The following is a 22,438-nucleotide window of genomic DNA, read 5'->3' as shown; positions in this document are numbered from 1 at the left end:
GAGTGTGAGGCTTCAGATAAAGCCTCAGGTTCAGAGCCTCAGATCTTGACAGTATCAACTGTAAGGATCATACAAGCCTCCTATTTCTTGGTCTGTCATTCAGTGCTTAATTTTCTACTCCAACCAAATAATCTGTTCATTGGAAACACTGAGCTTTGCTGCTCACCCCTGCTTTGGATCCAGAGCACTGTGCTAACTACCAGTCTACACTTGGTAGTTGGTCTCAACACCAAAGTCAGAATTTATAATCCTTATGTACTGTGTTTATCAAATGAGAAAGGACAGAAATGTCACTATTTTTCTTATATGCAGTAAAGTCTTCCTTTACCTCATTCAATAAACAATAGAGTGCAGCAGCTAACATATGTTTACCTTTGAGAACACTATTTTATGTGTAAAATCAACAGCTAGAAAAAAAACCACCATAAAAAAAGCTTTTCAATCATTTTGATCAACATTCTCTAGTTCTCATTTGGAAGGTGATACTCCTCTGTATCCATGTACTTATTGTAGGCATTGTAACATCAACAACACTTATTCAATGAGTCTACTATTATAACCACCTCCTCTCTTAGAACTGAAAAGCAATTTTAATAATCAGGCAGGCTTTTCTCTTATCAAAGCAGAAAGGACAATATTTAAAATTATAGCAAAAATGCAACCTTTTGTTGGGGGGAAGGAAAGGGGAGAGAAAAGGCTGTCATTCTGAGGCTGAGATGAGACATTATCTTCCAAGTTTCAAATTGGAAGAGTACATTTTTAGTGTTGAGTTATAAACCTGCAAAAATGGGTTATAATGGAAATACTGGCATAGGCTGCACTACTGTAATACCAACAGTGCACCCCTAAATCACAAGTAATGGGAAAAAAACCCCAAACCTACATGTTGAAGAGAGTGCTATAGAAAGCCTATGTCCTTTACTTACAACCAAAGGGGAACATTCCTCCTGCCCTACCCTCAGGCAAAACCAACTCTACATGTAGCAGAACCACCTTGTTATGTTCTACAGTGAGTGAACAGCTTATCAGAAGTAAAAAAAAAGAAACAGGGCTTGGAGGCTTTTTTCCTTAGTGGAAATACACCCAGACTCAGATACATGCATTTGAATCACAGAGGATATCCTCAGCTGGTGGGTATTTACTAACTGCTTCTATTTTCTTAAAAATTTAAACAATAGAAATGAGTGTTCATCACGTACACCTGCAGACAGTTCTGACAAGGAATAACCACAACACCAACCAATTTGAGAAATGAGAGTTTCTCATTATGCAAGATGCCAAAGATTCACTGCCAATTCCCATCTCAGGTATCCTACTTGCCTAAAAGCAGGCAAGAAGGTACCTTCTAGGTTCTAGAAGTACCTAACTCCACAAGAGTAAAAAAGCACACACAAATAATTAAGTTATCTGCATTCAAACTTTTTTTTTAAATTTTAATTTTGGTGACAAAAACATCTAAGGGGATTCCACTATTAAATAAAAAACAAGCAGGACTGGGTTGATAATAATAATAATTTAAAAAACTGTAAGAAGATCAGCTTGAAGTGGCTAAGTGTATGGAAAGACCTATGAATTCTTTTCTACTGAGGTAAAACAGCATTTCCCAAAACTTATATCCTGATCTGTGACATGCTTCAGACTATAAAGCAAAGCCACGTAAGATGGGTTGACACTCACTCCAGCTTCGCAGGGAACTATAATTCAGTAAACATGAGCTACTCTGATGAAGCTGCCTCCACACTGCCAACAGGCTTCAACTCACTCAAGCTTTTATATTTTGTAAAAGTGAACAGCTGCTTTCCCAGAGAATCTTCTTACTGTAGTAGGACAAGCAACAGATGCTATTTAGAGATAACTGTATTCATGCACCTCTTCATGAGCTTCAGTATCTTGTCTGTTAGTCCCACACCAGCCTTGGTTTGGTCTTGCCATCTTGAGCTTTTATATTAGAACGAAAATAGTGGACTTAGTCAAGGGCTAGTAGAGAAACCAACTGCATGTCCAGAAAAGAAAAAAACACTCATGATGAGAAGCACTTTTTTAACTTATTTCCTAGAAAGAAAGATAATTCAGGACCAGCAGAAGAGCTAGTGGTTTTCTGAAAGGAGTATTGCACACAGAGATGTTTCTCTTTAGAAGACTCTGTGGACCTCTGTATTTCCTCCTGATCCAAATGCATCCTAGATGAGTTAAATCATATGTTCTTGCTCATACACACCCTAACTAGTCTTCTCTTGCCCTGCACCTAATAACTATCATAGGAGCCTTCTAAATCTAATAACATTCTCCTTTCCATCCCCCAAATCCTTCTATCTTCATCCTTCGTAGACACCATAGCCCTGAATTTACATCCAGAAATGCTATCTTGTAATTATGCATCCAGCTTCTGCAAATCACAGCACTACATGGTTAATAAATGCACTAAACACTGCAGCAGTATCTCACCAGGAGTCAGTGCACACATTTATGGCTTGTCATCCAGCAGTATTTTTATATAGCCACTAAAGCATGAATTTCTATGTTACTCACAGCAAGGAAAAGGTCTGACTGATGATGGCTCCAAATGGAGGTAAGCTTTAATTGGGAGGGAGGGAAGGGAAGAAGTGGAGTAGAATACATGGGATCTGAATGCAAACAGGCACAGAGTGAATGTCCAAATTCAGAAACCAATTCCTTTCCTTTGCTACACACTTTAAGTCTTCTGTGCTTTAAGAAAGGTATTGCTTAGACATTGCAGGGACAGGCAAGAAGCATCATTATGACAGATATGTAGGTTGTTTCTACAGTTGATTTTAATGAGCATTTGTCCTCTCCCAAGATGCCTGGTTAGTTATACCCATATCAACAAGCCTTTCTGAAGAAAAGGGACAAATCCCCCAGAATACATCCTTCAAATGACCATGCTTCTAAAGTAGCTATAACAAATGAGGATGCTTCTTCTCGTTGTTCTTCTCCTGTATTGATTAGAGAGATCTACCATGCAACTAACCTGTTTTTCCAACAGCACACAAACAACAAGCAGAGAAATATACCCACTGTCAGAATGCAATCAGTTTAACTCTTCTGTGCTCACTAAGTGGATGGTGCATCCATCACAACTGCCAATAGCATTTTCTTATTAGCACAGTTGTACTATTCTACACTGGAGTATAATTACTTTCAACAGGGAAGATAAGCAAAGTGTGGGTCAGAGACACAGGCCACTGAAACAAGAATCCAATTCAGCATGGGGTAATTTTGAAACCCCTATCATACAGCCTGAGTGGAAAGCTATTTAAGCTACAAAAACAATCAGCTTTGCACAATCCTGTAACAAAGCAGTGAGATCTTTTTTTCTGCTTCTTTTTTTTTCTCTCTGCTGAATCAACCCTCCAGATACAAGCTTGGGGTATGAAATTATCAGTCGTCATTCTGCATAAAAGCACTACAGCTCTGTCATGCCACTTTGTAGAGAGAAGAAAGTATTTTCTAGAAACAAGACACCGCCGGCACTATGCTCCAAAGCTATGCAGATAACACCCAGCACAGTAAGAAGCAAATCACAAGTTTTTTGGCCAGGAGACATTTAAAAAAGCAAATGAAGCATCCTCTTGTGCCCACACATGCACTGGGAAAACACACACAGAGTTTGGGGTTTTTTACTGCATTCCCTTCTTATCCACCAAAATTAATCAATTCTTTCTGGATTTGAGCCCTTGAGTGTAAGAATGAAGAAACACCTTAAAGCAGGAAAGTTTGTTTTCTGGTCAGGAAAGAGAAAAAGGGATAGTGGGTCTTTAGAGATTATTTTCATGCCTTCCTCCAAGTTCAAAAGAAGTCTTCACCCCAGAGCAGTCTAGAGGAATCCTCTAGGAAGAGGGACTGGAACAAACGTAGGTCCTTGTTCTGCCAGACCCAGCTTTCCAGCCCTTCAGTCAACAAGGGAGCACTGCCCAGTCTCCCTGCTCAGGGCCAGGTGGGCTGGAAGTGTCTCTTCCTCAGACCACAGCAAAACGAGGAATCAATTCAGCTCTGGGCTAACAGACTTTTGGGGATCCCGACAGATGCAGATGAAAACACACATAGCAGCAGACACTGCTTCACAAATCTAAGAAATGGGCCTAAGAGCTGATAAAGCTTGATATAGATAGAGGAGGACCTTCTCCCTTCAACCTCTTGGATTTTCAAATTGTAAGAAAATTTGACTGGAGAGGGAAGAGCTGGGAGCAATCCTCCCAAAAGGTGCAGAGTAGAGTGTGGAGAGGGAAAGATATTAATTATTGCTGGACCATGCCAAGATGCTTATCTTAATAAACATGAGACCTCATTAAGCTGCATCTCTCACTGTACTTATATGGCTGGGACAACATGGCGCGAAAATTGCCTAGCAGCAATCTTAAAGGTTTTATAAAAAACAGATCCTATCAGAAACACCAAACTGATCAAACGGCTTACAAGGACCAGACACAGAGATCTTCAAATATTTATTTCAAGCAATTAGTTTCCCAGCGAGCACAGCACAAAATATGACACCCAGCCAACACAACTGAACTGACTTACCTTTCATGGCAGTACAGCAACTTGCTAACAAATTTGTTTTCATGTTTAGTCATTCATTTAGATGACAAACATAAATTTCTATAGTCCCAGATTCTTGCTTCCTACTTTTAGGGGATATTATGCAATTCTCCTAATATGGTCTTTTTATGGATTTGCCACAAGCAAATATTTTTGCATTAAGAAGGGCAGAGGAGAAAACCGAATACTAAAAAGCACAGACAGAATAAGTTTTATTAGGTTAATATCTCAATGGCGTGGGCTGTCTAGGTTGCTGGGTTTTTTCTCTAGTTATAAAACTAAAGAGCCATGTAATCCAAAGTCGAGTTGTTTCAGATTTTATTATTAAAACACATTTCCCTAGTGATTCACCACAGCAATCACCCCAGTGCCATACACAGCAGTTACAGGCAGCATCTGGCTGCTGCACACTGAACAGCATCTAAGGAGAAGCACCAGGAACACAAAGCCATCACAGTCCCAGTTAAAAGACATAGTCAGCTTTTAATTTTGAACAAAGGTAAGTAACTGAAGAACTACAGACCCCACAACACTTTGCCAGGCTGGAGTATGTGCCATTGCATGTCCAAATACGCAAACAAAGTTGTTCCATTTGGCAGTAGGTGAAGTACCTGCCCCTGTATTAGCCTGGGCTGCACTGGAGTGTGGTGTAAACACTGCTGAGCAGCTGTTCAGCCACGGCTACTGCGGGACTAAGAGCAGCTCAGCCAGAACAGCACAGGCCTGCACTGGGCTAATGAGCCTTGAAAAGAGGCACTATAGTAATGTGGCTACAGGGCTCCTACATGGCAGCACACGCCTCCAGGTGTGCCTTGGCAGGGAGCTGCTGGCTGCAGTGTGGCTGCTCCGTGCCAGGCAGCATGGCCTGTGCCTGGTCCTTGCTGGGAAGCTCTCCTTCACACCCACCAGGACAGTGTGTGCCTGGGACTCTCTGCTAAGAAAAACCAGGGAGGCTCTGCAGCCCAAAGCAGAGTTGCAGGATGGGAGCTCTGCAGGGATGCTCATTACAGTGCTTGGCCTCCTGAGGCTCCCAGCTCCCAGCTGTCAGAAGGTGGAACAGATTAAGTAAACAAGGTCACACGTTGCCTCCACGCTCAGGCAGCAGGACCAGGGGTGCTCTCTCTGGTTCTGCAGCTGGAAGGGAAGATCAGGCAAGCTTGCTTGAACACCAGCCTGCACGGGCCCTTGAGCACTGAGCACTACAGGAAGCTTCCCTTTGTGCTATGCCAACCTTAAGCAACTGGTATTATTGCTGGTTTCTTGAGCACTGCACTCACTCATGAATTTTAAAAGGGAAGGGAAGAGAATGACCATGAACATCTGCTTTTTATTGACTAAAAATGTTCAAGAGTTTCTATTAACAGTATGTGTATGCATGTGTGTATTGTGAGCACTGGCACGGTTGCACAGAGAAAAATGATAGAAAGCATTAAAAGGATTTTGAAAACACTTCAGATAACAAGAGACTTTGCTGCAATGACAGGGGCAAAAGCAAAGGCAACAGTAAAGTAACCTTGCACAGAAAGGTACAGGAAATCAGCCACTTAGTGAACCCCCACCACACAGCTCTGCCCTCCCTGCCTTGGTTTTGTTTGCACATTTCAAGCCCAATGTAATGATTTCCATACAACCACAGTTGTGTGGTGATGTCCCACTAAATCCTGGCATGATTTACATAGTAGTTCTTTTCTTTTAAAGTAATCCAATCTTGAACAGCTGTGATTTGGATTAATTGGTGAATTTTTCATTTTTGGCACAATGTGCTCTCCAGAAGTGCCACTGAAATAAAAATTTAAAACATTTTCTCCCTTCTCTAATCCTGTAGCTGAATTTTGCAGGTGCACAGATGTATCCTCAGAACTGGCAGGGCTGAAATTTTACTGAACTTGCTGCAGTACTTCCCTCAGTTCCTTTCTACGACTGAAAATACCATTCAGAACAAAAATATAGAAAATGCTCTTTAAAAAATAATGAAAATAAATATTTGCCAAGGAGTCTATAAAATAACCCATCAAGTTAGCCTATACTGTGGCTTTCATAGGCAGCTATTCCTCAAGAGTTTAGTCAGAACCACACACATAACATGACCATTTCCACTGAAATAGCTATGTTTTGGATTTTTTTAATGAGAAATGTAAGACAACTTCAACTATATAAACACAGCTACTAGCAATGTCTATAATAATCTATTTTTACTCTCCTTAGAAGATATGCCTTTAAAATTTTCTAGAAAGATATTCAAATTCACTACTATCATTCCTATTTAATAAATTCTGATGACATTTTAATTTCTAAAAGTGAATTAATATCACACAATTTGGATTAGTGGCATTCTATTTTCTAAGATAAGCTTATTTTTCAACAGATTTAAGACATGACTGAAAAAATAAACATCCAATTGGTCTTGTCCACAGGTCTCCATTAGCTAAGCTAAACCTTGGTTTGTCCTGTCAGCTTCCTAAACATTATTAAAAGGCCCTTGTAGAATGGCTCTGAAAACTCAATACTAGTGAGAGACTTTGATGGAGCATCCTACATTCATTCTTCCCCTGCCGAGGTGAGTGAAGGAGAGAAAAATCATCTCCTCTCAGAAATACCAGCAGTGAAACCCTGACACTAATTCTCTTTAATGGGCTGTACTATAGTGGACTACACTTTAATGGAGGGTATTGTAGTGGCCTTCCTCATACCCATTACTTACACATGAACGATGCTCTCACACACAACAGTTACACTATAATTAATGAAGCTACTGAAAGAAGCAAAGAAACCCTCATGTAAGAGGAGCCTGCAGAATCATGACACTATTACAAAGGTGTCTTATTCTTTACTGCCCTGATCCCAGCACACCAACAGCAATTCTTCCACTTGCCAGGCAGTAGCAACTGAAAACGAAAAGTAACTTCCTAACATCATCTGCATATATGGCCTTAAGTTTGAGCTCAGTAAGAAGCATGGAGAAATTTTTTCCATCAATGAAACAATTTCATAAGACACAAAAAAGTACTGCAAATGTTGTATGTTTAACAATTATAACCCTATTAAAACAAAACTGAGCCTATAATAACCGGATTATGCAAATAATTATCAGATTATGCAAAATTGTATTCACAGGATATAATCCTGCTTTGTTTCATCCCACAAGTCATTCGCAGAAGGACAGAAGGCTTGAATTTATGTTTACATCTAATAAATCAGAAAATAAAAACAAATGAAAGCTAATAATGTCAGTAATGGAGATGAAACAACATTTCTTTGGGTATATTTTGTAACGTTTCCATACTAAAGTGAATGAAGCTTTAGAAGATTTATTGTGACTAGTTTGCCTACTTTTTGAAGCATTATGCTCTGGTAGACTGGATAGTTCAGGGGATTATTAATGGGATATACAGCCTTAAATTCCAAGGTAGCTAGTTTAATCTAGCTCAGGTCAATACTATTCTGACAACTATTCTGTAGTATTTTTGAAATGAGGAGGTGGTTCTGAAGCACTTCTTCTCTTAAGAGGACAGGTTCAATGCACAAAAGTGGCACTAATTTGCACCTCAGGCAGTGCACTTCATCAAAGAGACTGAGGAATTAATGGGATATAGGTTTATAATGTTGCAAAGCACTCAGGATGTTTCCCTGTGCCCTTCACTCTCCGTGAGATGAGCTGCTGCCTTAGAAAGGCACAGTCCTCTTCCATCCTTGGATTTTTCTAAATCTACTGCAAACCGTACAAGAAAAATCTTGAAGGTGCCCCATGCTACCAAATTTTAACATCCTTTAGTGGGACTCAAGAGAAAGATTAGAAGGTTTCACCTAGCAAAACATCTTAACAGTGCTTTCTGAAGTGAATCTTGATTAATTATGGTTGGCAGCAAATATTTCCCTGAGTGCATAATGTTTGATTAACAGTACTGGACAGAGCTGAAGCAAGTTGAAAACAGAACAAGTGAGGGGCGTTTTTTGTGATCTACCCTCTCAGATGCATCTAATACTCACAAGCATCAGCTTCGTCTTACTAACAAGTTTCAGTGTCAATACATTTGTATCAAATATCCAGAGAGGAAGCATTAAAACAAAAAACAAAAAACATCTGTGTGTGTGTCGACTAGAGCAGCAATATGGCCTCTTGTGTTACTGCTACCTACAGACCAGTGGAGCAGTGGGTAAAAAGTCAGAACAAAGACAGCATTACTAGAGATGAAGGATGGGTGTAATGCAGACCATCTCTACTGCATAGTAACACATGTTATGGTATATTGACACCAGCACTGATACTGCATTAGTGAGCATTACTGACACACTGAGCTGTCCCAGGCAGAAGTGAATTTAAGGGGTTTAAGAGATGCCTTGTTCAGTGGCCAAGATGGGCTAAGCCTCTCTACTGTTTGAGAACAGCAGCCTTAAAAGGGATTTGGGCTATCACTGTGCTGCTCACATTCAGTGGCCACTTGAACAGCATGGGACATCACACTTCTGATGTGCTGTGCACAGATGGGTGTAACTGCCCTCCAACAGACTTTGTACATAACAAAGGGCAGCAGATGATGAATACGGACTTGCAGAGCACACAGGAGCAGATGCATCTCACTGGCCAGGAGATTATGTGGAGCTGCAGCTTTGCCAGTTGCTCTCTTTAAATGTCCATGAAACACCAGAGTGCAGTCCCCTGGTACACTGACATAAGCCAGCACAACGTGTATTTTCGGGGCTGTCCCTGTGACATGGACCCAGTTCAGCTCCCAGAGAACAGAACTCTCTCTTTCACCAAAGGCACTTACCAAAGAGCTGTACTGCTACTAAATATAACATGAGCCACCAGCCTGAAGGTGAAAAGCCTCTGACTAATTAATTATTCCTAAGTATCCTCATTAAGCTGTTCTCTGGGTATCCACAGAGTGTGTTTTTTATCTAAACTTGTTTAGTTGTGCCTATGACAATCTGAATTTCTGCTCTGCAAATAACTGTGACTGAGTCGTTAGGAATAATCAGGAAATCTTAATCAAAAGTAACAGGGGCTAGGCAAACCCTTGATGAGAGCAGGAATCTGCAAACACTTGCAAAAATTTCTCGAAGTTTAACATCAAAAAGGGGACAATTTTTTTCTTCTGAATTTGCATTTGGCTTCTGAAATTTTTTACAAGCAGTTAGGTCCCTGCAGGAACAGATCCCTAAATGTACCCTCAGAACCAGACCATGACAGTGCACTTGTGACCAAGGTGTGCAGAATAGCACAACACTGAAATGATTACATAGTGGTCTTCAAGAATGGAACTCAGATACAAACAATTGTTAAGGCACTTCTTTTCCTAGAGGAGTGCAAGCCATTGTAAAAAACATACCAAACACCATTCATCAGAAAAGTTCTGATCAAACCACGTTTTTACATTTGTGCAGACACAAATTTAGGAGCACACAGACACTTGTAACAGTTTTGCTTTCATCAGTGCACACCTAATTTACATACCCATTTATCCAACTCTCTGCACAAACTAGGTACCTAGGACTGCAGAGCTATTCAGATCCTACCTGATCTGTCTTACCTGTCACACACATTTGAATGCACACATTTAAAATCCAAGTATGAATTCAGAACACCCAAATGTTTAGGTGCATGTGGTAATGCACATCTAGCCTTGAATCAGTGGCTACTTGAGGCTTTTGAAAATGTCAGTCTGGAAAAATACAGCACCGTGTAATGCACTATTTAGTAAATTACTGCCCTGAATACCTAATTCTGTTTTAAGAAAGACGTGAGGGAGGATAATCCTATAATTCTTTAGGAGACATGCTGAGTGAACCTATGAAAACTATTCTGCATTATGCACATCAGTTTGTTTACTTGTGACTCACAAAAAGAGCTAAGCACGCAGAAGGGCTTAACCTGAGGTGGGATTATTGGGCCAAGTCCACCGAATAGAAATAGGATTGGTGTGCAGTAGTGAGGCTCTCCATCTAAAGTACAGACTAAAATAAACATCTTGACCTCCTATTGATTTTGAAGGCAAGGAACTGAAATGGGTGACGGTGTCTCATGTTCTGGAATTGAAAAATGCTGTAGAGTAGATGGTCTGAGGGCAACATAGAGATCTATTATTCAGGTAAGAGAGCTGATTAGCAGTCATAGGGATAAAGAGTAAATAGGAGATAAAGGGTGTGATTTATCCACAGTATTAGATTACTAATGTACAGTGAAGCCCATAAATAAAATGAGAAGACAGGGTAAAAGCAGCACAAAAATATATTTTTGTTCAGATGTTTTGTTATCATTAATTTTTTTTATTAAGAGTAAAAGGTTTTCAATTTGATGAAAAGATTGTGTTTCATTTTCTGTCCTAGAAACTTGGTTTGATTACCTGTAAAATTTATGAACACTATGGCAAAGGTTACAAATTTTAGCTCTTCTAAAGGTATTATTTGTGCAGCTACGCTGCCTTGTCAGCAATGTACGGTTTAAAACAATTACTTATTATTGTATTCTAATTTTCATTGGGCTTTTCTGTATTTCATTTGTTGGTGGTAACAAGGAATAAACTCTTCCTAAAAAATCTTCTTTGTTATTCCTGAAATACTTTAGATCACATCTTCCACACAATAACTGTGATCAGGGTAGTTTATTTTTTAAGAATGTCAAGTTTCTGGGTTACACAGAAATATCGAAGAGTGTTGTCCATATATGTAAGGGGTAATGGATAATTACAATGTACACTTAAGGATAATTGCAATGTACACAACTGTGGAGTTATTCCATTTTTACAAGTCTATAAACAAAAGCAGAATTTGATTAGGGCATGTGATTGCCTCTTTAAACTCAAATGACTTTATGTGCATAAACATATTTCAGGTACCTGGGCTTGCTGTTGGCAGAGGAAAGCAATGTATCCTCTTTAATCAAGGCTAAGGAAGCAGGGTTGCTTCAGACATTTTACCCAAACTGAAATGCAGACTGACTTCAATCTCAATTGCACCCCAGTAAGGCCACAACCCTCAGCCCCTTTGCCATTCCCCACTGTAACTTCCAAGGCAGCCAAACCAGTGATGGCATGGGAACTACTCCTGGACCAAACAGGCTCCACAGCACTTCAGCTTTGTGTAGGATTCCCCCCGTCATGAATCTGCATTTAGCCACTAAATCATTAGAGGGAATACAGAAAAATAATGTAGATAAATTTCATAGCAGATTAAGTCTTTAAGGCACTTGAGTGTCCAAAGATTACAGAATGGATCTGCAAGATGAAAGGACAAAAAAACCCCACAAAACAAAGCAAAGCAAACACACAAAAATCCAAAAAACCTCCAAAACCAACCTCTCCACCCCCAAAAAAACAAATTTAAAAAAAAAAAAACAGATGGGGAAAGGATCTAATAAAGACTAATGGCTATCTGGAAGTGAGGATTCAGAGATAGTATAGCTATTCCAGTAAATTGAGAGTAATAGTCCCTCACCTCACACAATTAGGCAGAGAACTAGTCTTGGTTATCACTTCCCAAAGAAGATCCTTTCTCCATGATACAACAGGGTATTTTTTGACTTATTGATATTTCCAGTAGGGAGGGTTTCCAAGAGTACAGGAAGCTGTTTCAAAAGGATCTTTGTGTTTAGAGCTGCTACCTGTGGAGGAGTTTATGGAAATCTACCTCTCTAAAACCAGTGTGATTTCCTTTGCTGGTACTGCAGAGATGTTTAGACCTTCAGAGGATAGGCTGCAGTTCTATGCCAGGGAAAGTAGTGTTGTCATGAGACTGAGAGGATGACCAGAACTGCCACATCCGCTTCCACAATGGGCATGTTCTGCACGATGTGTAAAAGGAGAGAATTTGGTAAATGTATTCGAGCCCATTTTCATACAGTGGGTAGCATCAGGTTATCCTTTCTGTTTTTCTGAGGATTACTCAAATTCTTACACCTTCCTCAAATCCTTCAACTCTGCTATAATCTTCATAATGATTCAGCTAAAACCAGTAACAAGGCAATCTGAACACTGAAAACACCAGGAAATATGCAATTAAACATATGCACAAGGCTCCTCAGGCTTGTGGAGAACTCCACTGGCCTGATAACTGCTCCAGGACCTACCACAGCAGGACAGTGGCTTCTGCCTGCTACACAATTATTAGCTTCTTTAAAATTATTTTGGGCTGAAAATAAATCAGAGATATGAGCATAAGACAGGGAACTTTATCAACACTTTTCGCTAGCAGCAGGCAAAATACAATCAACACTTGTCCCAGACAATAGCACAGGTTTGATGTGCTCTAGGAAGCTGACAGCTCCCCTTTGGAAACAACCTGCCCTTCGTTAAGAAGCACTAAGGTGTCCAGTACTGTCTGCAACAAGCAGACTGCAAGAGCCATGAAGGGGGACAGTAAATGAGAGAATTACAGCACAATTTGAATGCAACAGTCAGCTGTGAATTCTTCTTTGCCCACTCATATATCCAAAGACTCATAAAAATACCAGCGAACAACAACAACTTTGGGAAAATACTCTGGGGCAGGCAGCCCCACAACCCCATTCCAGGATCTAGAAGCACCACTTCAAGCTCTGGGAACTTCAGAGAACAAAACCAGAGATGAGGCAAACCTCATGATCCTGCACTAGGACTGTGCACAACTCATCAGGGTCCCTCTGAGAGTGAGCCTTCTCCATGGAAGGAGGCGGCTGTGCTACGCTGCTCCCCTGATTACTCATCCCCTCTCCCTACAAGATGGAGAAGGCAAGGTATTCATAAAACTGTAGGCACCTGTGATTAAAAAACTTTGCTATCCAGAATTATTTAGCCTCCAAACTGTCATTTGTCCTAAACCATCACACAACAAAACAAAACCATCAATATTGCTTCAGTAACAGTGGTTAAAAGGACATTTCAATTATAAATGCCTTATGAAATCCTTCTGGTTGTCTAGGAAGTAACAATTCTTTGCAAAAATGGCAGAACTGATAAAGATTTTATTTGGTAAACTTTGATTTATTCTGGCAACTGCGAGCTATTTTCATACCTTAGAAAGAAGTATCTCTCTATTGACACAACTGGATTCATTATCTGAGATAGCAGTCTTTAACTTTGGTTTTCCTCCTGTACCTTTGTGAATATCCTTTTTGAGGATAACCTAATGCATTAACATACTTTATAATAGTAAAATATTTATTGTTTCTAGAGCACTGAAACACACTATGTGGTTTTCAGAATAAATACAGACTATGAGATGATAGTGCACTGAAGTTAACAGCAATTCATTGGGTTCTTAAGGCCCAGAGTACCTTTTCATTATGAGTCTGTGGAATAGCTAGTACAATGGGATTCCAGAGTATAATAAGGACTGCTTGAAAGCTATTCCAGTTAAAATAAAATAGTACTCAGGGTTTCAAGGATTCTATTCTTGATTTCTGTTCCATTAGAAACCTGGTGGCACAATCCCTTTACAACAGGGTCAGCCTGCTGGCATCACCAGAGCTACTTTCCCTTGAGAAAGTACAAATGGAAGCAGAGTCATGACTAAAACTTAATATTTGCTAATAGCAAACAATATGTCTTAAACAAAGCACTTTGTCAGGACCCATAAAAGCACAATATATTATGAACTATACTTCCAAAGACAATAGGATTAAACATGCACCATCACAATGCAATGACCTAGAATTTTTATTGGTAGTAGTTATACCTTAAAATTAATTTATAACTATTCTCCATTTTATGGCTGTTCTTTGCAGCCTGTAGTGAGCTATCTGTTTTAAAAGGGAAATACATGATGGACTAGGTATTTGATTGAGAACTAAAGTTGGCTGACATTAGGAATACCTTTAATATGATGAAGAACCATATAAAGCAATAACAAGGGCTATGAATAGTTTGCTTTGGCTTATCTGATGTGATCCAATTTTCTGATTCTGGTTTATTCTAGCACTTTGTATTTTTGTGGGTATTCTTATAAGAGGATACTCATGTGAAACATAGAAACAACTGTGGCTTAGGGGAACACTGAAAATGCTTTTAGTGGCATTAATTTGCAAAATTCTTTCTGATGATAAGAACAATAATCTGTCCTTAGAAATTTAAATTTTCTGTAAAGGTGTGTAGTACATTTTAATAAAGCTATATTTTTGTAAGTCATTAAATTGGTTTTTAGTAACCTCATACTCATTTTCAATTGAACAATTATTAAACTATAAAACAAAATTGCATGATTCCTAAGACTGTAGTCTAGAGTTTTACAGTTTGCTATAAAGTGCTGTATTATTATAATACACTTAAGATGCTCAGACCATTAAAACTTTTTTTTTAAATGAAGCATAAAGTATTTTAGCATTTATGAAATAATTCTAAAGTATTATGCTCTCCAGCAGTATAAATGCACAATATTTTGGTCTAATGAAAAGCATGCTAATCAAAAAGCCACATTTTAAAATCTAGTTCTAATATGCAAAATAAACCATTTCACTGTCTTTCAGTAACAGAAGTTTATTACACTCAAATTCCAACATTAAAAATGTTTCAGCAGAGTATCAACCATTAAATATAAGTTCCAGTCTTGCAGAGAGCTCTACATGACAAAGAGACTGAGCATTAAGCAGTCCACATCTGTGTAGCTCTGGTGATAACAACAGAGGTGTGATGATTTACATGGTTGTGAAGTTTTAGCCTGTACTTTACTCCACAAATCATGCCTGATCTTGTAAGTGGGTCTGATGTTCAACTTAGAAGTTCACCCAAGTCTGGTAAATGAGAACAATTTCCTACTGACTATGGATGGCTGATGTCTCATAGCAACACTGACACTAATATGATACATCTGAGCCTATAGGGTATGATACTTGGCTACATCCTCAAACTGTTTCTCTGATGTTCAAAAGAGAAGAAAAAGACGCTCTGTAATTAGAAACTAATCAGCTTCATGAATCAGATCTTTAACTTCAGCAGGATTTCAACAAGCTTGAAAACAATCTGTCACGTGTGGGCCTGACATTCTTTGGCAGGGATGGTGAAAAACCCAAGTGCAGCCTTGCTGTGAGCGGGAGCATCTACATGGTCACACCAGTACCACATATGTATGGATGGGTGTGTTCACTGCAAACCAGGCTTTTGGCACTGAGATTCACTGTCTGCACAGCAAGGCAGGATGTTGACCACATTCCTGCCTATAAACACCAAGATTTCCATAAAGACTGAAAACTCCAGCACGTCTCTCACTCATGGTCTCCTCACCTTCTCTGGATCTGTTGGACAGGTGCAAGAGTCATGCAGCAAAAGAATAGTTTCAGGGGACTGTACACATCCACATTTTTTGAGAACCCACTTCAGCATGGTGCTGAAGAAAACAAGGATTAACTTCACTGAAATCAATGTCAATGAAATCAATGGACAAAGCAGTATCTGCTGTGGTAAAATGGAATCTCATTTAGTGTTCCCCAAATTAAAAGTATAAGATTAGAGATGAAACTTCAAGTTATCTCTGGATCTGAACATGCAAAGCACTCAATACTTCTTTAGGTACAGGAGAATTGCCACTAAAGCAAATTAAAGATGTTTCTTTTTCAGAAGAAAAGCTGCCAATAGGTGTTCTCTAAATCACTTGCACCAGCCAGCTGAGCCCATTATGTCAGCTAATCCTGGAAATACAGGAGGTAGATTTAAAGCTTTTCATAGGAAATGTTTAGTTGCTTGTTTTGTTTTGGCACAGCATTGGGTGTCCTGTATTTCTGTCCATCTTTTGCCCCAGACTGTAACTTTCTGTGTAGTTGCAATGCCCAGAGGAGAGGCCCAAACATGACTTTTCCAAGAGAAGAGCAGGCAGGGCATTTGAAAGGGCAGTGCTTGTTTATCAGAAAAAAGGTGAGATCACAGGCTGTCTGAAGGGATAGGGGAAAGAGGGTGCCAGGCATAGGGGCAAGTTAATACTGGTGTTCAGGGGATAAAACAAGTTCCCTTTGTCTCTAGTCCAGCGCCCCATCTCAGCATTTGCACTATTCCCTCAGCAGCAGCACACCTACATCTGCCTGTGCTTCCTGCTTATGCTCACCCACCACCCAATTACCAGCCCTTGAAGATCCACCCATACCTGCTGTGTCTTGATCCTCAGAATGCTACACTGAAGCTTTTAATCCTCTCCAAACACCTACATAATTCTTTATAGTATTTAGCACATGAGAAGGTACATTAAATAATTACAGATGGTACTTAAACCATCAGATTAGGAGATCCTTCCACAGTGCTGAAGATGTGCAGCAAACAGATCTACATGGGAAAAGCACAGTCATTTTCAGCTGAGTCATGTTTAAGTCCTGCTCTCCTCAGAGAACTGTGAAACCTTCTCTCCTGTTTTGTCCTAAGGTTCTCCATAATAGATATTTTTTAAAAATCCCAAGTATTATGTAAATTTGTGGAAAAACAGCTTGCAATTTGACCCACATCTGTTACAAATCTCTAAATTTACATGCAAACATAAAGAACTGACACATTTAAGTACCTAGATTTCTCTTTTCCTTTGTTCCCACAAGATGTTTGAGATTTTCAGTTTCTATCTCATAGCTTTTAAATTTTGCTGCTGAGAGTACAACAAACTTTACATCCTGGACTTAATTGAAAGTTCTTGCTTTTAGTCCATGTGTCTCAATTACATGTGTCCACTGCTACATTCTTCAAAAGCACAAAAACTTTAAATTCTCTTTGAATGCTGAACTAATGTTAATTAGAGCAAGGCATTTATAATAAATGTGGGAAAACAAAGTATAGAGCAAGCTGGTAAGTTGATAGATTCCAATGCATAAATTTACTCAAATGTCCTTAACCATCTTGACTTCCATTATTTTTGTATTCTGCAAAATGTCCTTTGAAATATTATAGAAAATCCAGTATGGAAGTCTTAGTTCTTTATTTATCCCTGCAACGACCTAGGAATAAATGGTCTGATCTAGTCTAATCTATCACTTGAGGTTTATTTCATTATCTTTCAGGTCTGTGCATCTCTCCTAAATGCAGAAGCAGCCTTTTTTTGAAGAATACATGGTGTGAGTACACATCCAAACTCATTCTTTTGTCCCTCTCAAATAATCCAACATGATGGTTCAGGCGGTGGGGGTAGAACATGAGACTGAACCACCATAACCATTTTTTGACTGCCATAATGATTGCGAGTTATGACTGAAAATGAAGGATTAACATATATGTCAGTTAAATAGCAAACATTAGAGTGCAGCTATCTGAAAAAAAGATACTGTTGGCAATTACTTAATAAAATATGCCTGTATAAGGAGCATGCTGTTGGCATTCATCTTCCATTTTGTTCACAATATTTTATACATCACTTTCATGTAGTGCTGAGGATCCTTGGCAAGATGTCAAGCACCTCAAATATACTTGGATTTAGCATTTTGTATAAAACCAACTACTACTTACTCTCTGTGTTTAGCAAACTTTGTTCAAAGCCAGGTTTATGAAAGGGTTAATAGGATGCATGACAAAATTAAGCATCCTCCTGGCAAAGATGGAGTGTTGATTTAATTTAGGGACAGAAGAAAGAGCATATTACACAATGCAAACATATGCAAACATGAAGTAAGCATATAGCAGGAAAAACATTTTGCTGTATCAGTTTGAAATACAAACATACTCCATGATAGGAGAACTGCCAATTCTCATAGCAATGGTAAGCTGAAATGATGAACAACTTTTAAACAGCATCACTGAAACAAACACTGTTTAAAAGTCTAAATCTATAAGAGGTATTTGAAATAAAAATTGAGTACAGGTAAACAAAGAGTATCTTGTATTCTCTTTAAGCAATCACAATCCTTCCAACTGTCAGGTTTGCATGTGCAGAACATGGCACAGAGACAAAACCATCACTTCACCCTTGCTTTTCATACAACCATTTTGAACAAGTAAGAAAGAAATGTATCAAGAATTGCTCAGTCAGTGATGCCCTTGGCCAGTTGGGTTAGTGCCCTGTATTTTACAATCCCAGGAGGTTGGTATTTGTTCATTTCTATGGCATATCATAATAATCAATCACTTCCTGCTATTTCTTCCTTCCCTGTATTTTAAACCCCCTAACTAGAATATGCAGCCTTGCAGCATCTCAGTGATCACATCCTTATCCCCTTCCCTGCCACTGTCTTTTTGTGCTGAGACTAATGCTTTTAATTCGACTTTTCACAATGTTTAGGCTATACTGCCTTTTTGAAACCTTTCAGCTCGACTGCTAATCATACAAAAAAGCCCTTCAGATTGCTTTTGGTCGCACCAGTTCATGTTTTGAAAATACTACAAAGGCATATTTTTCATGGGAGGAGAGCCTTGGAATGAATACCCTTCTCCAAGTGTGATATGAATGCCTCAGTTCTTTCGTAAAATTTGCATCAAGGTTTAAGTCTCACATTCAAAGTGGCACCATACTGTCCAGAAAACACAGGTTTCCTTTTAAAAAGCTGTGGGCTTGTTTTGGCTCTATTCATGAGTTGTTTTTTTTTGAAAAATACATTAAAATATTAGAGCTTTGTTCTTTGTGTTTCAGTTCTGACAGAAGGAAGTAGTAAGCATGGGAATGTTGTACTTCACAGGAATAAAACTGCTTCATTCACATAACTTCAGTGACCTTTTAGTGCAGACTTATCTATACTTTCTACAAACCAGCAGAGATCATTTATTTCAAGACAGCTGTTTTTCCTACGGACCTTCAGTTCTTGTGTCAAGTACATCAGGGGTACACTTGAGTCACAGCACAGCTTTAAAACAGTGCTGAGAAACTCATGTGGGATGACACTTCCAAACGCCAGAGTAACAGGAGGAAGGACAGGGAAGAATTTAGTTCATTTTCAAAACAAAAGAACATCTATTTAGGCTTTAGGAAATTTGCTAATTGAAGTCAGTCCAGTGGGATTTGTGATGACTTGCCATTTCTTCAGTTCTTTATTTATTATGTGTATTTTGGTAGCATCTGGTGGCCTTACTCTATAGGGGACTGTACAAACACTGAAGGAAATGTGATCTCTCCCATAAACCAACTTTTTAATATAACATGAATTGTGTCAATGATATCCCATCAAGGTCTTGTTCTAAATGCAAGATATTCCAAGCTTCAAGTATAAAAGTTTGCATTTCTTTCAGTATATTCTACTTGGTCAAATGACTATTTCATATATCAACATATGCCTACAACTATCTCTCTAATCAATAACTTACAAAGCTTAAATGAGTGCACAGATATGAAAAACAGAACAAAACCACAAGTACCTAAACTCAAAACATCTACCATTAACCCCCAATACTTTGTGACCATGAAATTCCCCTGATGTCGATTCATATACAATTTGCCAATGCAAAATAGATGCAGGAACTGGAAAAGGATGAAGGTGAGAGAGTGGTGCAGGAAAAATTAAGAACACATTTGCAAGGAATAAAACTTTCCATTTCAGTGCACATGGAAACTTTGATACAGTTTAATATGAAGACTACAGAATCAATTTTTTATGAGGAAGTGAAAAGTCAATGCTACAAGAGTGGGAAAGTTTGGAAATTCAGAAAAATTTATCTTACTATCAGATAAGACCTTAAAACTTGGACACTTATTGTGTCATATAGCAATATTCCTCCTGTAAAGACAGAAATGTTTAAACAGACAAGCTGATCTATCCCTGACCTAATTTTGCATTTAAATCACCAGAAATTTTTATAGTCCCAGATTCTAACCAGGCCTAAGGATGTTTCTTCGTACAATTCCTGCTTTAGTACAATTCCTTGCAATTCCTCTTTCCTGCCTTGATGTTGCCTCCCGTCCAAGTTCTTCAGACTTTCTAAGAGTTGCATATACTGACTTCAGCAAGTGAAGAACCTCTTTAAATCCAGAATCAATGATACACCATGAATAGCCTAATGGAAGTGTCAAAGAAAATTGTTACAGCCATTGGCCAAAATCACATCACACCTCAACCCCAGTTCAGGGGAGTGTCTCATTCAAAACAGTTTCTGTCTTTGCCCAGCTTCTTCATCACACATTTTCTAATATCCAAACCTACTCAGCCAAAAAACCTCTTGATTTTATTCCAAATAACACAGGAAAGAAGGCAGCAGAACATACTAGTTCATACTGAAGGTTCCTTCTGAATTTAGATTACTCAGAGGATTAATTTAATCTGACACATCCTGGCAGGATTTGGAGAGTTCCACATTCATATTCAAACCTGTGATAAGAAATTAAATACTACTCCCTATTTCTAAGTTAGCGAGGCAGCGAAGTTCACTCTGAGATATGCATGTTTCTGATATAAAGTAAGAGTGTCTGATAGTTGACAATATACACAGCCTGTAACTACAACATGGGAATAAACAAATATTCCAATTTAAGCAGCCATCCACTTAGGCAGTGGGAGACTACAGGTATCTGTGAAGAACTTTCATTTATGCACTGAAACAAGTACAAAACTCTCTTACCTGCAGGTTTGCACATGCTGGTGAATCATTGTGGGAGGGTATTTCATTGTTGATAGTCTCTGAGCCTGTGTTTTTAAGTCTGGAAGCTGTTGTAGTTGTGGCTGTGGTGGTCTGGACTGGTAGGATTGGCTGCCAGACATTCACATCAGTACCATTGCCAAAGGCCTGAATTGCATTTTCTGTAAAAAAAAATCCACAGGCAATTTTCTATTTCTAAAAAAAAAATTGTTGTTTTTTTATTATTATTATAACTATTACATTGCAATGTGTATTTGTAGAAACTCAATTTTTATGCTGAAAAATGTGTCTTAGTTTTGAACCTATCTGAAACATGAATTCACAGTCTGGGGTTGCAATTATCTGGTGCAGCCTCTTCTTTGTGATGTTTCCAGTAATTCTTGACAGACGCTCTAGGACTTACCATAATCATATTTGTTACCATCCAAAAGCCTCAAAAATTTACTTTGAGGATTTAAAATACAGTTTGAATGTCACATCCTAATTCAGGCAGGTGATTTTAACAACTGAAAACAGAGAACAGGCAAAATACTTATTTCTACAGCTTGTTGTAGTAAAGCTAATATGCCCATAACTACAAAATAGTTTAACCAAGATAATCTTTTCCTTACAGTTTTCAATCAAAATCTGCATAATTAGGTGAAGGAAACATGCTTAAACTAAAACTTTAGAATATAAAAGTTAAAAAGCTTATCACAGTTTCACGGGATTAAAGAGTGTGTTTATAGCAAGAGCAAATTGGTTGGAGTTTTTATAAACAAATAGAAAAACAATTTTTAATCAGGTCTTTGGGGATTCAACATGGATTTGGGGATTTCTTATTTCAAATTCTTTGTACAAGAAATCAAACAATTTCACTGGGGACTAATATGTGGAAGTTATTAGTACTTCTTCTCAGTGGCATTCCTTGCCTTATAAAATAATTTACATTTAATTTTCAACTGAAAAAGATGTAGTTTATTCTGATACTAGTTCTTAGATCTCCAGCTTGCAAAGAGAAGAATTTGTAAAATGCACCAGAATCACCCGGGTTAATGAAGACAAAGAAGGAAGAGTGAAATGTTAGGTTTTCTCGGGTTTTGCAGAAAAAGGGAATATATAAAGCAGTATCTTCCTAAGATTTCCTAATTGACAGTAACTCTCTGTTTCCTCTATTGCCAGAAGGGTCACAGAAATACATGCAATTCTTCCAATGTTCTAAGTAACACATGATCTTTATAATTAGTCTTCAAATAGATGTCCTCTCTAATAGAAGTCCCTTCAGTAATTTTTATTAACTAATTCACAGGCAGGTGTGAACAAATCCTTTGAACAGGTGGGAAAATATACTGAATCCCATTCAGTTCAGCAGGAATTCCAGTAAATTCATTCTGCAAATGAATGTCAGAGTATTCACTTCCAGAGTAGTATCAAAATGTCTCAAGATGGATTTCCAGAATTTATAACTG

At 38.6% G+C, this 22,438-nt stretch overlaps 1 protein-coding gene across 1 annotated transcript in view; it reads right to left on the bottom strand.

The window, feature by feature from the left end:
- Positions 1-22,438, bottom strand: part of GFRA1 (GDNF family receptor alpha 1) — a 137,562-nt gene that overhangs the window by 4,929 nt on the left and 110,195 nt on the right. The window contains exon 7 of the mRNA XM_071563376.1: positions 20,973-21,151. Coding sequence (XP_071419477.1) covers positions 20,973-21,151 — 179 coding nt within the window. The remainder of the gene's footprint in view (positions 1-20,972; positions 21,152-22,438) is intronic.

Source organism: Pithys albifrons, chromosome 9 (assembly GCF_047495875.1).
Source record: "Pithys albifrons albifrons isolate INPA30051 chromosome 9, PitAlb_v1, whole genome shotgun sequence".
Classification (NCBI taxonomy): Eukaryota; Metazoa; Chordata; class Aves; order Passeriformes; family Thamnophilidae; genus Pithys; species Pithys albifrons.
This window is presented reverse-complemented; position numbering and strand designations above follow the sequence as displayed.